This window comes from Morone saxatilis, unplaced genomic scaffold (genome assembly GCF_004916995.1).
Source record: "Morone saxatilis isolate NCDOM2014 unplaced genomic scaffold, NCSU_SB_2.0 Contig8, whole genome shotgun sequence".
NCBI classification, from domain to species: domain Eukaryota; kingdom Metazoa; phylum Chordata; class Actinopteri; family Moronidae; genus Morone; species Morone saxatilis.
This window is the reverse complement of record NW_023340257.1, coordinates 22,366,217-22,381,027: the sequence shown is the minus strand read 5'-3', so window position 1 is coordinate 22,381,027 and position 14,811 is coordinate 22,366,217. Positions and strand designations below refer to the sequence as shown.

The window sequence follows — 14,811 nt, the reverse complement described above, 5'->3', positions numbered from 1 at the left end:
AACAACAACAACACACACACACAAACAATGAGCCGAGGCGGATACGTTGCTAGCTGCCTGGATAAACACAAGACACGGCGCTGCTGTGACATGCCAGCGTTAGCTACCTTAATGCTAACGGAGCTAATAGTTAGCCAGATGAAGATGTGCTTTGCTCGTTGTGTGAACGACGATCTTCCGCGCTGACTGCACCGAAAACAGACCCAAGTGAGCGGCGAGCGACCGTGGCGGTGCCGGGTATCGATAACGAGAGCCTAATGGGCAATTTTATCGAGATAACTTCCCATACAACCCTGCTCCTCGCATAAAAGTCAGGAATTTCGCCATCGCTTACAGGGCTCTGTGCGCATGCGTATTACAGAAAATCATGACGAATCCCAAATTCCAAGATAGCAAAGAGACACATTTCTAAGATTGTCACATTGTCTGATTAGTATTATAATTTTTTTTAAAGTATCGTGGACGTTATATGTATATAGTACAGTTATATGAACTTTATTCCATCTACCTACTTTTTCATTGTTTTAAGGAAGACTTTAAGGTTGACGTGTCTGTGATCGGTTTGTCCACGAACACATTCGCAGAGAATCATGTGAATGTGTTGAAAGGGAAACAGCACATTTGTTTCACCTGTATGGGACTGTGCCAGGCTCAGTTTCGCCCTGCCGAGCTGCAGATGTACCCAGACAACGATGAACCGTGGCCAGCCTCTTGTTGGACCTTCCCGGTCCACCTTAACAGCATCATATCGCCTTTAAATGGTACCATTACACTACAGGAATAATAAGTGTATGTGTGTAATATGTAAACTGAAAATAAAAACATTAAAAAATACATATATTGTCCACATACCATGAAACACAATGAAAAAAATGATTAAATATCCCCTTATCACTCCGACTACGTCTTGTCGCTTTGATAATAAGTCTGTGATGGTCAAAATATGACATATTTTTTATAAGTATATTCTAAATTACTGATGTAATGAAATATAGACTTGTTACTTTCTATGGCTCTACCTCCTGATTATTACAAAGTCTCAGGAACTTGATATTGAGGTTTGACAATCAGTCAATCCCAATCCAGTATCACAGTATCTCATTTTAAAGAAATTCCCTCTAGCAGTTCTTTGCTTTGTGAAGTCCTTCACCTTTCATGACACACAGCACTTGTGCCAAACTCTAACTTACACTAACAGACACTTTAACAGAACACATTTTAAACCTCAACTTTAACACATGCAAAATTATAGTTATACAGGAAAACAACAGCTTAAAGGATAATATTAAAATGAATTCAATTATCAAATTACATGATTTTATTTTACCACAAAAACATTATCTTCTAATAAGTCTGTAATATATTATATTATATATACTATCATGTATCCAGCTAAAGGTGAAGATGAAAATAGTAATGTATGTATTTGAAAATGAATGAATTACCTCACAGTTTATTTTCAGGCACACATTAAATTTAGCAACACGGATGATTTTCGATCTTCAAACAAAATAAGAGCATGTCAGATGAGGGTCTGTAAAGCTTTGGCACAAACAAGTGCAATGTGTCATGCATTGACATGAACTGAGAGAAGGCTATCCATGGCTCCATCTGCTGGACTTTATAAAAGCATACTTTGCTGTTTCTGCCAAAGTAGTCAATGAAGGAGGAAGTAGAAAATAATGTAGTTTCTCTTCTACAAAACTGATAAAAATGTAAACAAAGCTCTATTTCCTGATGTTTTCCTAGTTTGCCTTTGCTCCCCCCCCCCTGCAACTTACAGTAAGAAGAGTCCATAGAGGAATATCAAGGAAGACCAACAACGTGTTGAGGACCAAGGATCCAGCAGAGATGATTCAGCCTTAAGTGTTCTTATAAACAGATGTGTAATATGCTATTGAACAAAACAAAACCAGAAAACAAGGTGACTTCCGTACAAAGAAGAGGATGGCTATGGGGACAATACATAAAGACATTTTCATAGAGAAATAGTAATAGAGAATGTAGCATAATATAGATATAATATATAGATAAATAGCCATTAAAGTACCACTTGCACCAGATGCATCTGAGGAAATACAAACAGAACATATGTAAGCCCTACATATTGTTTTTACATGATGTGTCCAAATTAAATTATGTTTAGTGTAGTGTAAGTGTTATGATGCTGCATGGCCTACAAAACAAGTATATACAAAGTAAACAAGTTGCACACACCATATCCAATATACTCATCATCTGAAAGGTTACACATCTTGCCTTAATTAGAGTAAACAAGGCTGTTTTTATTTCTTCCTGAACAATCAATCAGTTAGGTGACTTTACAAATGTCAATTTTAATTACAAAAACGTTGCTTACTTGTACTTCTAGATGTTTGTTTTTATGGATTTAAAACACATGTCTTACTATGCCTTTTTTTAAACAATTTTTAATATAATTTAAATCAATTATTGGATAGTTTTTAATGAAAAACACAATAGCATATTTATTTGTTTAGCACTTTTTAAACTCTATTACTAATAGTTAGCTAATGGTATAGACTCTTGCTGAGAAAGCCTTTGATACCATTAATAAACATTAGAAGCCCGCAGCTCCGACGGTCAGTGAACGCACCGTAACTACAGGAAGTAAGGTTGTGTTTTTCTGAGTCGGCGGTGTAGCGATCAAAGCTAACTAACAACAAGCTGCAACTACAGCAACTAAAGTGAACCAGAACCACACCGGACCGCCGAGATGATTCCACCAGCAACCTGATTCGACAAACATGTGGTCTGACCATTTTCCAATGTTTCAGTGTTCAGTGTTCAGAAAACGACACCGCGGACGAAACAGTAGCTAGAGCGACAGCAAGGTAATGTGAACAGTCTGGCAGCAGTAACAGCAACATCGCTGAATTAGCTTCATAGTCTGTTGTTGCACAGTTTGATAGTTACGATACGGCTGCTGATGCTCGATGCTACATTAGCAGCTTTTGCGGCTGCTGGTGTTCGTTACAACGCAACACACCCTGTTCGCTGTGTGCGTGGATTATGTGGCTCCTCTGTGGGCACGGTTGGTGGTTGAGGTGTTGGACAGCGGTGTGTAGGTGGGGAGGAGTGCTGTTCATAAGGTCTGGGTTCATACTCACTGCAATGTGGTCACTGGGGGGCAGCCAGTGTTCAGATAGGACAGTAACTTCAACGAAAAAGGTCATTTTAAGAGCGTTTTGACTCTTGTGATATGTTTTGATACAGCTGGAATTTAATGTCTGTTGCTTATGATTCAGCTGAGAATTGCTCAAGGAGAGACAAGTCGATTTTATTAGCATATATTGATGTTTGATAAATAACCTCCATTAAGTACAGAGGCCCTGACTGCCCACTTCAAATCAATGTATGTGGGCTGCTTATACCACCCTGAGAACATTATAAGTTCAAAAACAAGAGTACATCTTTGACATTTGGTTTGACCATTGTATTGCAAATATTGGATCTGGCTTTAGGTGCAGTTCTAGATAAATGTATGGGTGACATAACCTGGACCCTCATTCTGCCAGTAAACACACATTAATGGGTTTACCTCAGTCAACGGGCATTCATGTTTTAATCCGTCTACAACACTGGGCTCCGTGCCCAGTTGCTCTCTGTGTCGGGCACTTTTGAGATGTGGAGAACCGTGTGGATAATTTACCCACTCAGTTTTTATTTCATGCATTTGTTGCACACTTAACTTTCAGTTTATAGTATGTTTCCTTTTGGCATATTCATTCTACAGTCAAGTTTGGCCTTTTGGTCAGGTTTTCGCTATTTTCCATTTTTAATAACTGGACTATACAGCAATAATTTGTTTGAATGCAATCAAGAAGTTACGAACCGGAGCAGGAATGGCTTTAACATGACAACTTCACCATATTCCTGCTTTTCTGTGACTTTACTTTACCCTATGAATCTATTCTTTCTTTCACAGAATACCCCATGTACAGTTCATGAACATGCACATGTTAAAAAAAAAAAAGTCTTTTGATTCTCGTCTTTCCATGAAGGCCCACATGTCCAGCTTTTGTACACTATAATCGTTTTGAATCAAAATGTCTGGCTGACCCGTATTCACATCTGTTTAACTGTGTTTTTCTCCTCATTTCACAGCTGAGTAGTATGCTGGACGTGGGGAAGTGGCCAGTGTTTGCACTCCTTCCTCCTGAGGAACTACGGCTTATCCGGCAGGCTTGTGTCTTTGGCAGCGCTGCAAACGAAGCCCTCTATGTCACAGTTAATGATGAGGTAGCACTTAGGCTTTACACAGGGGTTCTTTAATCCTCTTGTTTACAGTGAGATGTGTTGCAAGACTTGAAAGACTCTTCTTTTTTAATAATACTGGTTTGCTTATTTTGTATGTAGAAGTGGATCGAAAAACGCTGCAGGCCTCTCACTCTCTGGTTGATACAGGATGCAGTTCCAAGCACAGGGATAAGCAGATAGAATGAGGCTATCTTTAGCTAATACCCGAGCAAGCTCCATTTTTATCCTCTGGAAAGGTGTAGAGCGTGGCTCATCTTGCCACCCTTGCTAGTGTGTTTGTCCCTGTAACCAAACAGTTTAGGTTTTTGGAGCAGTCAGTTGTGGCATAACACATAATTTCGCAAATATTACATTTTGGTTGCCGGTGTAGTTTTATTTGGGTGTGAATAGCACTGAAATGATTAGTCCATTAATCATTTAGTCAACTGACACAAAATTGATTGTCAAATCTTCCTCTGCACTGGGATATTGCGAGGCACATATTTCACTATTTTCTTAAATTTTTAGAGACTGTACAAACCATTGATTGAAAAAACTAATAGAAAGATTAACAATACTGAAAATATTGTTAGTTCCTGGCCTATTTGTATATTTGGCCATTCCTCTGTGGCCGTGAAATGTAAAATTATTTTTGTATGTCATATATATCAAATGACTTTAGACTTCATTATTTCAAATCATAATTCAAATCCTACTCACAAAGTGTCTCCTCCCAATATGTCGTCTCATATTTTTTGTGTTTATTGGGGTGTTTATCAGTAAACACTAGAATGTAGTATTTACACAACATTTATTAACATTAGTACCATTTCATCAGTGACGTTTGATCTTTGCAGGTCTTTGCTCTGGGCACCAACTGCAGCGGCTGTTTAGGGCTCGGAGACCTTCAAAGCACCATTGAGCCGCGCAGGATTGATGTGTTGTGTGGAAAGAAGATTGTGTCCCTAAGCTATGGAACGGGACCGCATGTTGTTATCGGTACTGCAGGTAATCCAGTTCAGAAAACTTCTATTTGTCCCTGAGGGGCAATATCCTCAAGAGACATCAAACAACAAGATGATACACGTAAATATTCAGAATGTGTTTATGATGATGCTGTGTCATTCTGGCCCATACACCAAATACACATACGCTCCAAAATACTTAATTAATTAATACGAAACAGTGGAGTCTAATAACTTGTATTCAGATCAGTACAATCAGTTGTTGCAAGTGACAGGTTTATATGCTGAGATTCAACAATTCAGCGTGTTTTGGCACAAAAGTGGCCTTCTGGTTTTTTGTGGGTAAACTAATCGCACTACGTTGCATCAACTAGTAGACAATTAGTGTAACCCTTACTGGTGCTTGACCATAGCAATTAGAGTTATATTCCCATCCATAATCTAATTGTAACATCGATGAAAATGAGGCTATTTGTTTCTCAATAAATCAGATTTTAAAATACATTGCAAACATTGATTTACTTGTTGTTTGATTTTCTTCTATTTCTGTCAGTTGAATTTTGGAGTGATAGCAGGTTTTAATTTAGGTTGTCGGCTTGTGCCTTTTTATACAGATGTCTTTACTCTGCTGCAAATCGTGTGTTTCTTATCTGCTAATAATATATTAACCACTGAGACAACATGAATGAAAGTTTGCTGGCTGCTGTGTAGATGGAGAGGTGTTTGCTTGGGGCCACAATGGCTACAGCCAGCTCGGCAATGGGACCACCAACCACGGACTAACCCCGGCCCTTGTGTCCACCAACCTCCTTAACAAGAGAGTGACAGAGGTGGCCTGTGGCTCCCACCACACTATTGCCCTCACCACTGATGGAGAGGTAAACTATCATCAGCTGTGTCCTTTTATCGAGTGTATTTATTTAGACAGTGAACATTTATCTCTGTGTTCAGGTGTACGCGTGGGGTTACAACAACTCAGGCCAAGTAGGTTCAGGTTCTACTGCCAACCAGCCAACACCGCGCCGGGTCAGCAGCTGCCTGCAGAACAAAGTGGTGGTTAACATAGCCTGTGGCCAGCTCTGCTCTATGGCTGTACTAGACAATGGAGAGGTAATGGGTCACATACATCTGCAGATGTTTAGCATGAACAAATGAAGCAGTACTCTCAGGTCAGCTATCCTTTTTTTAAGCATTATGTAATGCAGACAAACATGATAGGTTTGTAAGCAGATTGTGCATTAGAGGCATGCCTAATAATTTGTTTGTTTTTTAAATATACAAATATCTTTAGAAAGGCAGATCATTTGAAACCAATTTTTACCCTGATTTAATGTCCCCACGCATCCAAAAGTTGCTGTGTTTTCTCCACCAAGAAGACGTTCAAGAAGGTGTTCCTCGCAGTTAACAGTAAACGTGTTTCTTGCGATAAGGACATCTTAGAATATACATATTATAACCACTAAAAGAACGTGAAGAGAAAATTTTAGAGAAAATGCTAATAAACCGCTGATATGTAAGATTTTGACAGTATTAATAATATATGCAGATAAATGTTGAGCTTTGATATAGTGTGTGCATAGTCTGAATGTGTGTCCCCTGTTTGTAGATCTATGGGTGGGGCTACAATTGCAATGGACAGCTAGGTTTGGGCAACAATGGAAATCAGCAGACCCCATGCAGGATCGCTGCACTCCAAGGTGTCAACATCATCCAGGTAAGAGCCTAGAGGGAGATAAATCTCATAAAGCTCTGTTTTGTATCATATATTTCTGTGAACATTCAGCTTAATTGCACTCTTCCTTCCGTGTACAGGTTGCCTGCGGATATGCACATACATTGGCACTCACAGATGAGGGGTTTGTTTATGCCTGGGGAGCCAACTCGTATGGGCAGTTGGGAACAGGCAATAAGAGTAACCAAGCTCTCCCCACTCTAATAAACACAGACAAAGAGAGGTTAGTGCTTTGTTTTCAACCCCAGCCTCATTTAACAGCAACACCTCTCTGCCACCACAACAGGTCAGTGAGGGCCGCATGACAAAATCCTGACAGAGGATTTATTTTTTGTTGCTGAAGGCCCCAAAGGCATACATGGTTTAACGTTGTAGAGTAACAAGAGATTGGTCGCTGCCTCTAGAGAAATATTATTAGAGAAGTAGTTCTCATTGTGATAAAATGCTTATTCTTCTCTATGATAGAATGTGTTCTTTGCCTCTTGGCAGTACTGGACATATTTCATCAGACAGTCTGCACAAGAAGGCTTGACATCAGTCGTACTTTAACCTTTGAGTTCTGTTTTTGTCCCTAGGATGGTGGAGGTGGCTGCATGTCACACCAGCCACACGTCAGCTGCCAAGACCCAGAGTGGACAGGTTCTGATGTGGGGTCAGTGTCGAGGTCAGGCTATTGCCAGCCCCCACCTCACCCATTTCAGCAGCACAGATGATGTGTTCGCTTGCTTCGCCACCCCAGCAGTAACGTGGCACCTCCTCTCAGTAGGTAAGAGTGTTTCAGGACAATATTTCCAAAACATTCTAAAACTGAAGAGGCCATTATTTCCAGTAGTTTGACATAGTCCCATTTACCCTTTACTCAGAGGTAATCGTACCACGCAGTGTGTGTGTGTGTGTCAGAGGTACAAATTCCTGGAAGTGTCTTAGGAATAAACAGGAAAATATGTTTCCTGTCGGTTTCAAACCATCACGTGTGTGCTGATTGATCTCATCTGAAGTCAGTTCAAACTGACGAGCATGAACATTAGCACTTTGACTCATCTCATTTTAAAGCTCATCACATTTCTGGAAAATCTTTTTAACTAACAAGCCACTGAAATCAGCGGTGCTCTCGTGAGTGCAGTCTGTTCAGTCTGTCGTTACCTGTTCAACTGTAGTGTTAGAGGAACAGATAGTGATTCCCTAGAATATTCTTTTTAAGAAGTGTACTAGAGAGAGTCCTATCTGTAGGGTCTAAAGGCATCACTTTTAATTGTAATTTCTGGGATTTGAATGAAATAATGTACAGTATTTGCATACTCTGTGTGGTTTATCTTTGCAGTGAAACATGGCAGTTGTTACAGGACTGTAAAATATGCAAAACACATAACTTAGCCCTTTTCATTTCACAGAAAACATTTAGTTATTCATTCCTTCTTTTTTATTTTTGCCAGATGGCGATGACTACCTGACTGTTGCCCAGTCTTTGAAGAAGGAGTTTGACAGCCCAGAGATTTCAGACTTGAAGTTCTTGGTTGATGGGAAGTGTATCCATGTTCACAAAGCCCTGCTGAAAATAAGGTACAGAAAACGAGGACCCTCCAACTCCAAAGTGAAAATGTGAACTAGTGCTACTTGCTGATTATTATTATGTTGAAAATAGGTAAAGATCACAAATGTTTAGGTAAATAATATGAAGATATTTGTCACCTTTAATTTTAGGGCCACTGAACTCTTCTTTGCTTTACTGTTTTTAAGTGATGGTTTTCTTTTTTTCCTCACCAGAGCAGCCCGCTATTCCATCCTGACTTTGAATTTGGTCACATGAGTGTATTTTTCACATTCAGAGGTTGTGCTTGGTCATGAGTAATGAAAGCGCTTGGTATACCACACTGGGATCTTCAGGGGAACAGAAACACACTCTGATTGTTAATTATAGACATAAAGAACCGAGACAAACAAATCTGTTTGTTCATTGCACTACCGTTGTCACAGCAAACACGCTGAGCCATCTTTGTGTGACCATGAATTTCACATATACCCAGTGAACGAAGTGTTGCCTATATTTAAACTTCATCCGCTTTAGACAGATTCTTTGTCTTTCCCGCTAATGTCACGGGACAGCAAAGACGGACCTATTGTTTCCTGTTTTTCTTTTCATAACCACACTTTGACACAGAGTATCTGCGTTCCAGTCCCTTGCTCTTTTGGTCAGTGGGAAGGAGCCTGACTGTCTGTGACGTCGACCTCTGTGCACACGCTCACACGAATATGCAACAGTGCAAAACGCCTGCTTTGACAAGATCACATGCAAATGATACATTTGAGAGTAGAGACTAGAGGATGAAAACTGCTGAGGAGAAATTATAGCGAAGCAGTGTTTTGAGCCAGTAGAGATTAGCAGTGAGGGGGAAAATATAATGCAGAGAGCCATAAGGAACAAATATGGAAAAATAAGTCAGATCATTAGAATATATAAATATACTTTCACTGACGCAATGAACTGTAACAAGTGCTGGATATTTTAAAAAAGCCCCATAGCTGTTTCTGTACTTGTTCAGGGTTATAAACGTGTGTAATGGTGGGATTCAAATGAAGCATTATGGGAAAGAAAACATGTATTACGCTATCAGACAAATAGAGAACACTAACAATTACAAACACAGTGAGCTACAACAACACCCAAACACACTGTGTGTGACAAATGAATAGAAATGAAGAAATATTTCTAATTGTACCTGTTTTCATCCTTAAGTATTAATTATGTGTACTTCATATTACTGCTGAACATTTTTAAAATTACGCTGTAGTCTTCCTTCTTTATAGGCCGCCTCTGTTTCCACTGATTTCTGAAAATTAGTTAGCAGGCTCTTGAAACTAGTTGTGCAATCAATCGAACATCAGGTCTGTTTTTTGTTGTTGCTAATTTCCTTTTCATTGGGTGGTAGTGCAATTTGCTGCAAGTATGGACTGCACTGCATTATGCATCATGATAATGATAATATGCCAACAAATGAATCACAAACCTTGGGTCGATTTAGTGGGATTTGATTTTCAATCACTTTGCGCTGTGTAAATGGGCCCAGGCTAATTCACTGGTGTGGTATCGGTTACCATGTCACGCGAGTCGTCTGCTCCTTTTCCTCCCCCTCCAGATGTGAACATTTTCGTGCACTGCTGAATGAAACAGATGAGGACGCCATAGAAATTCACCAGTTCTCGTACCTGGTGTACAGAGCCTTTTTGGAGTACCTCTACACAGACACTATTAACCTGCCACCAGAGGATGCTATTGGTAAGCTTAAACATGGGCCACAATCCTTTACACCCTGAGTGTACTAGACTCTAAGAGCTTTGAAACATGTCAGTGCAGAAGTCCTAAATACACTCACCCGTGTATTGTTCTTGTGTTTGCAGGGTTGCTAGACCTGGCTACGTTCTACCGAGAGACGAGACTGAAGAGGCTGTGCCAGGAAACCATCAAGAGGGGCATTTCTGAGGAGAACGCCATCACTCTGCTCTCTGCTGCTGTCAAGTATGAGGCCCGGGTAAGCTTATAGCCCCTGACACACAGACAAACACCATGGTGGTGGGGGCCTTCTCAGTAGCTAGTCAGTTGTACTCCTCAGCACTGACCAGACAGCCCTCTTCATTTTTAGGACCTGGAGGAGTTCTGCTTCAAGTTTTGCGTCAACCACCTAACAGCTGTCACGCAGACCCAGGCCTTTGCAGACATGGACCACGACCTGCTCAAGAACTTCATTAGTAAAGCCAGCCGCTACGGGGCCTTCAAAAACTGACTCGAGCGCCCCTGTAGTGATGGATTGAACGCGATGAGGGTTAGGCTCAAGCTGAGGTCCTGAGGGTTGACCCTAAACCAGAGTAATCACCAGGCTGATCAGTACTTCAAAGCCTTGTGGCTGGGGATGTTAACACTGGAGAGGCAAATGGTTGAAGGTTTCACCGTCTAACTGATGCTCCTGTGTTACTCCCCTAAACCTAGCCCAAACGCAGTGGTTGCTTGGACGTAAATTAGGTCATACCACTCGGCCAGTCACAGGCAGACAGATTCTGTTGTGTTTGAGTTACTGACAATATGCGTGGTCAATTCTGTGTCCGATTTGTTCAAGCTAGTCAACAGACGGATGGGGTGCAGGGGCTTGCCTCAAAGTAACTTTTTTTTTTTAATCACTCAGCCCTTTTATCAGTTATTAAAACAAATAATCAATGCGTATATTGTATTGTAGTACTATATGTCTGCTCGGTAGTGAGAGCAAGCGATAAACAAGTCAGCCATGAATTGACCCTTCACAATGTGCTGCTTTTCTTTGAAGCCTTGATTCTCAAACTTTCGGAATTGAGAAGTAGTATTAAATAACGAAACATGTAAGCTGTCTTTTCTTTTTGTTTAGAAAACTGCAAGTTAAGTTTGTTCTCACCTTCTTTTTCTAAACAATCATAGTTTGTGTCCGAGCAATGAGAATATTTGCTCTCTTCCGTAAGTCAATGTTAAAATTCGCCACTTATGTTTTATATTACATTTATTCACCTTTGCCATCCAAATTGATGGTTACTGTTCGATGTTTGTATCGACTAACATTTGCACTGTTTTGCTGTAGAGAGCCACCATCAGCAGACTAATAGTCAGTTACACTTTACGAGAGATGAGAACATCCTCCTGCATGTTTACTTGTGTTCAGTTTAACACTCTCTGAGCAGCTGGAAACTGTGTCTGACTTGCACAAGCATATCTATTCCTGTGTAGCCTGTTGGTTATGTTACACTATAATTGCAGCTGATTTTACAGTTGTGTTTCATTGCAATTTGGTATGTTTACAAAAGTTTGGTTGTTGATTGTTTTGTTTTTTTTAATTGTTAATATGTTGGCAGCAAACTGGTTGTTTTTACAAGTGTTTTGTTATATCTCTCCCCTGGTAGCACCTTGATAATGAAATAGGCCCGGCTCAGTGTAATTGCCAACTGACAATGCTTAATATAGACCCACGTCTCTTATTGGACCACAAGGTCTTTAAATGTAGTTACCGGATAATTCCACATTAAATTCCCCAATCTATCCAAGTAGAATGTAACATAATGCTTTTACTTTAACAAGCCAATTATTGTATTTTTTTGGAACATTTTGATAATTACTAAAAATGCCTATTCTCATTTTGTATGGAAAAGCTGCTGACAATGGCACTAATGATAACATTTGATAATCTAAAATGTAATAAAATGAATAAGTACATAATTTGTTGTATAAGTTATTGATGTTATTGGTGGTATGTTGCGGGATGATTTAACAGCCTTGACATACATATATACACTATGTAATTAACTGAAGAAAATATTACATGCAACACATTTTTTTCACAGCTTGCTACAAGCATACATGTAAACTGTGATCAGTGTTTCATCAACAGCAGCTCTAAGCCATTGAGGGGGTAGTGTTGCACTTCTTACTTACTTCTTTACTGAAAGCCTGCTGAGTGTGACCTTTGCTACTAGTTGAGGTTTTATCACCTGCCATCAAATGGTTTTAACAAAATGTGCAAACACATCAGTACTGCATCTGTTGCTCCAGCTCTGGTGTTTGCTTCCTTTTAAAATAACCCCCAAAAATATTTATAAAGTAAATAATAATGTAAATTAGTAATGTGGCCAAAAAATAATTAGTTTGAAAAGGCATAAGTCACACATAGGTAATACTTAGTCATACTGCTAGGATTATGTTATTTCTACAGGAAATGGAGGCAATGATTTCAACATGTGTATCATGCAATACAGTCTGACTCTGTTTATACATTGAAAGAGGAAGGTCTTATTCTGCACGAGTGCCAGTTCATTTCCTGAAGTGCAGCTTTAAAGTGTCACAACGGACACCTTACAAGATAAGGCATTGCAATATATCGGTGTGTAGTAAATATAAACTGTTTTTTTTGAGACTGTGTGTAGATTTTATATTCATACAGTCTCAGCTACTACGAAACATTCTAAGCTTCATAGTCTGCTGAGCCCTAACAGACGGTATGTCTGGACACATTGTGATGAAAGCCAGATCAGCAGCTCACAGATGATAATTCAGTTACTTGGTTTCAGCTAATGGCTACTCCCAAAACAATGCTGGCAAATTTAGGTGCATATGGCTTGGAGGATAACAGCCACTGTGAGACACAGTATAGCAGAGTATTTGGTGTAAGGTTCTCTGGTGATTTAGCTAAGGTCTAGCTTTAATACTAAAGCTAGCTTAAAAAAAAAAAACCCATGAAATTATATTCATTTATTGTACTTATTTTTGTATTACAGTTGCCAGAAAATACATTTCATTTCACCTTGTTGGGTTTCTCTTAAGGCAAAGGGCCTCTCAGTAGTATAGTATGGTATGCAGATCAGGGTGTCAGTTAAGTTAATATGTTATTAAATAGATAAAGCCTTAAACTAAACATTCGTACATTGTTGACACACAAGTCAAGCCGTTTTTATCTGGAATATGAGGAAGTGCACGCAGCTGTCAACGGTAACTGCCACCTACAGACCCCCCTGCACTGTGACACAAATATAATCTACATTTTAGATTCCTTTAGTCAATAAAACCCTCCCATTTTCCTAATAAAGATATGGTGAAATAAGTATTATTATTCTTTAATGAATTAAACATTTAAAAAAAAAAACTTTAAATCAATCAAAATTCCTTTTCTATCCCATGTTAATCAAGACCTAAAGCTTTCTGACAAATGTAGTAGCAAAAAAATATATAAATATGAATAGCATGAGATGGAAATGCTCAAGTTCCTCAAAATTAAATACAGCCATCACAAGAACCTGAGGTTTCTATACTCCACCAATTTTTTTTTTGTAAGAAAATCACTTACTGTTTTTGTTCTTTAATGGGAAGTTTAGTCTGGGCTAAAAATAAAGCTTTGGCCTCTGCATTGATGCTTTAATACACGGGAAGTTGTTGTTTTGATAGAAGAGTGCTGCACTTCATCTGGTTTATAGTCTGCTGTTACAATTAGGTTACATGTCAAGGGGGAAAAAAGATACCTCACACTTGAATAGCTATGCGAAGTGGTATTTAAGCTATTTTATAGGGCAATACAAACTAGCGGATGTTTGTTTACAGGTTTTACAGATACTGGATAATCTTTTTTTTTTTTTTTTGAAAGCATATATAATATATATAATATATATAATATATATGTCAGTTCACTTTATGGACTTTTTGTTTTGTTTTGTGCTCCAGTATCCAGTGTGAATCATGTAAATAAAGATCGGCTGGCTTGTATTGCCCTGGAAAATAATATAATTTAATTATTTACTTTTAAATAACAATAAATAAGTAATATAATTTATTTACTTAATATAATACCCCTTTGCATTGCTATTCAAGTGTGCAGTAGTTTGAGATACTCACTCAGGATGACAGTATGTAACGAGACATGCAAATAACTGGTGAAGTGGTCAAATGAAGCCCATCTGCATGTCTATTTCCAGTCAGTGACAAATTCTTAATGTTACAAGAAACCAACTTAACCAGAAAAAGCAGAACGTTCTTTAAATTCTAAATGTGTCGTTTGAGCCAGTGGTGACAGGAAGATGCCATGGTTTAAGGTGCATGCCATTAACTTAGATGCAGCACTGTATGCTAAATTTAGGCCACAAATACAACTATATAGAATAATTACTTACTGATTCATAAGCAATCTGGTCTGGTCTGTTGTTCACTACACCACTTGTGAGTTGAGAAAATAAAATAAAAAAGACTTGCAACTCGACTTAGAGTGACTTGTGACTTGTGTTGGATTTGTGCCTTTTGACTTGAATATACTTGATACCTTCCCCCAAGCCTGAAGATTAAAAAAGTATATTATTTAAAAA

The 14,811-nt window shown here is 38.9% G+C and overlaps 2 protein-coding genes across 3 annotated transcripts in view; one reads left to right on the top strand and one right to left on the bottom strand.

Moving 5' to 3' along the window:
* Positions 1–338, bottom strand: part of fndc3a (fibronectin type III domain containing 3A) — a gene marked incomplete at its 3' end in the record, with an annotated part of 39,157 nt that extends 38,819 nt beyond the window's left edge. For both annotated transcript variants that reach the window (XM_035680351.1, XM_035680350.1), the window contains 1 exon segment: positions 108–338.
* A 2,273-nt stretch (positions 339–2,611) lies between these two features.
* On the top strand, positions 2,612–12,181 carry rcbtb2 (regulator of chromosome condensation (RCC1) and BTB (POZ) domain containing protein 2). The gene is made up of 12 exons (XM_035680253.1): positions 2,612–2,852; positions 4,126–4,260; positions 5,115–5,265; positions 5,934–6,100; positions 6,174–6,332; positions 6,829–6,936; positions 7,035–7,177; positions 7,530–7,720; positions 8,388–8,514; positions 10,089–10,228; positions 10,351–10,481; positions 10,593–12,181. Exons 2-12 carry the CDS (start codon positions 4,135–4,137, stop codon positions 10,731–10,733), a joined length of 1,584 nt encoding a protein of 527 aa, XP_035536146.1. The 5' UTR covers positions 2,612–2,852; positions 4,126–4,134; the 3' UTR covers positions 10,734–12,181.
* Positions 12,182–14,811: the final 2,630 nt, after the last annotated feature.

Coding starts and splice junctions, on each gene's coding strand:
- rcbtb2 (XM_035680253.1), top strand. CDS start 4,135: ATGCTGGACGTGGGGAAGTGGCCAGTGTTTGCACTCCTTCCTCCTGAG. Junction 5,266..5,933: donor TGTTGTTATCGGTACTGCAG/GTAATCCAGTTC, acceptor GCTGCTGTGTAG/ATGGAGAGGTGTTTGCTTGG. Junction 10,482..10,592: donor CTGTCAAGTATGAGGCCCGG/GTAAGCTTATAG, acceptor CTTCATTTTTAG/GACCTGGAGGAGTTCTGCTT.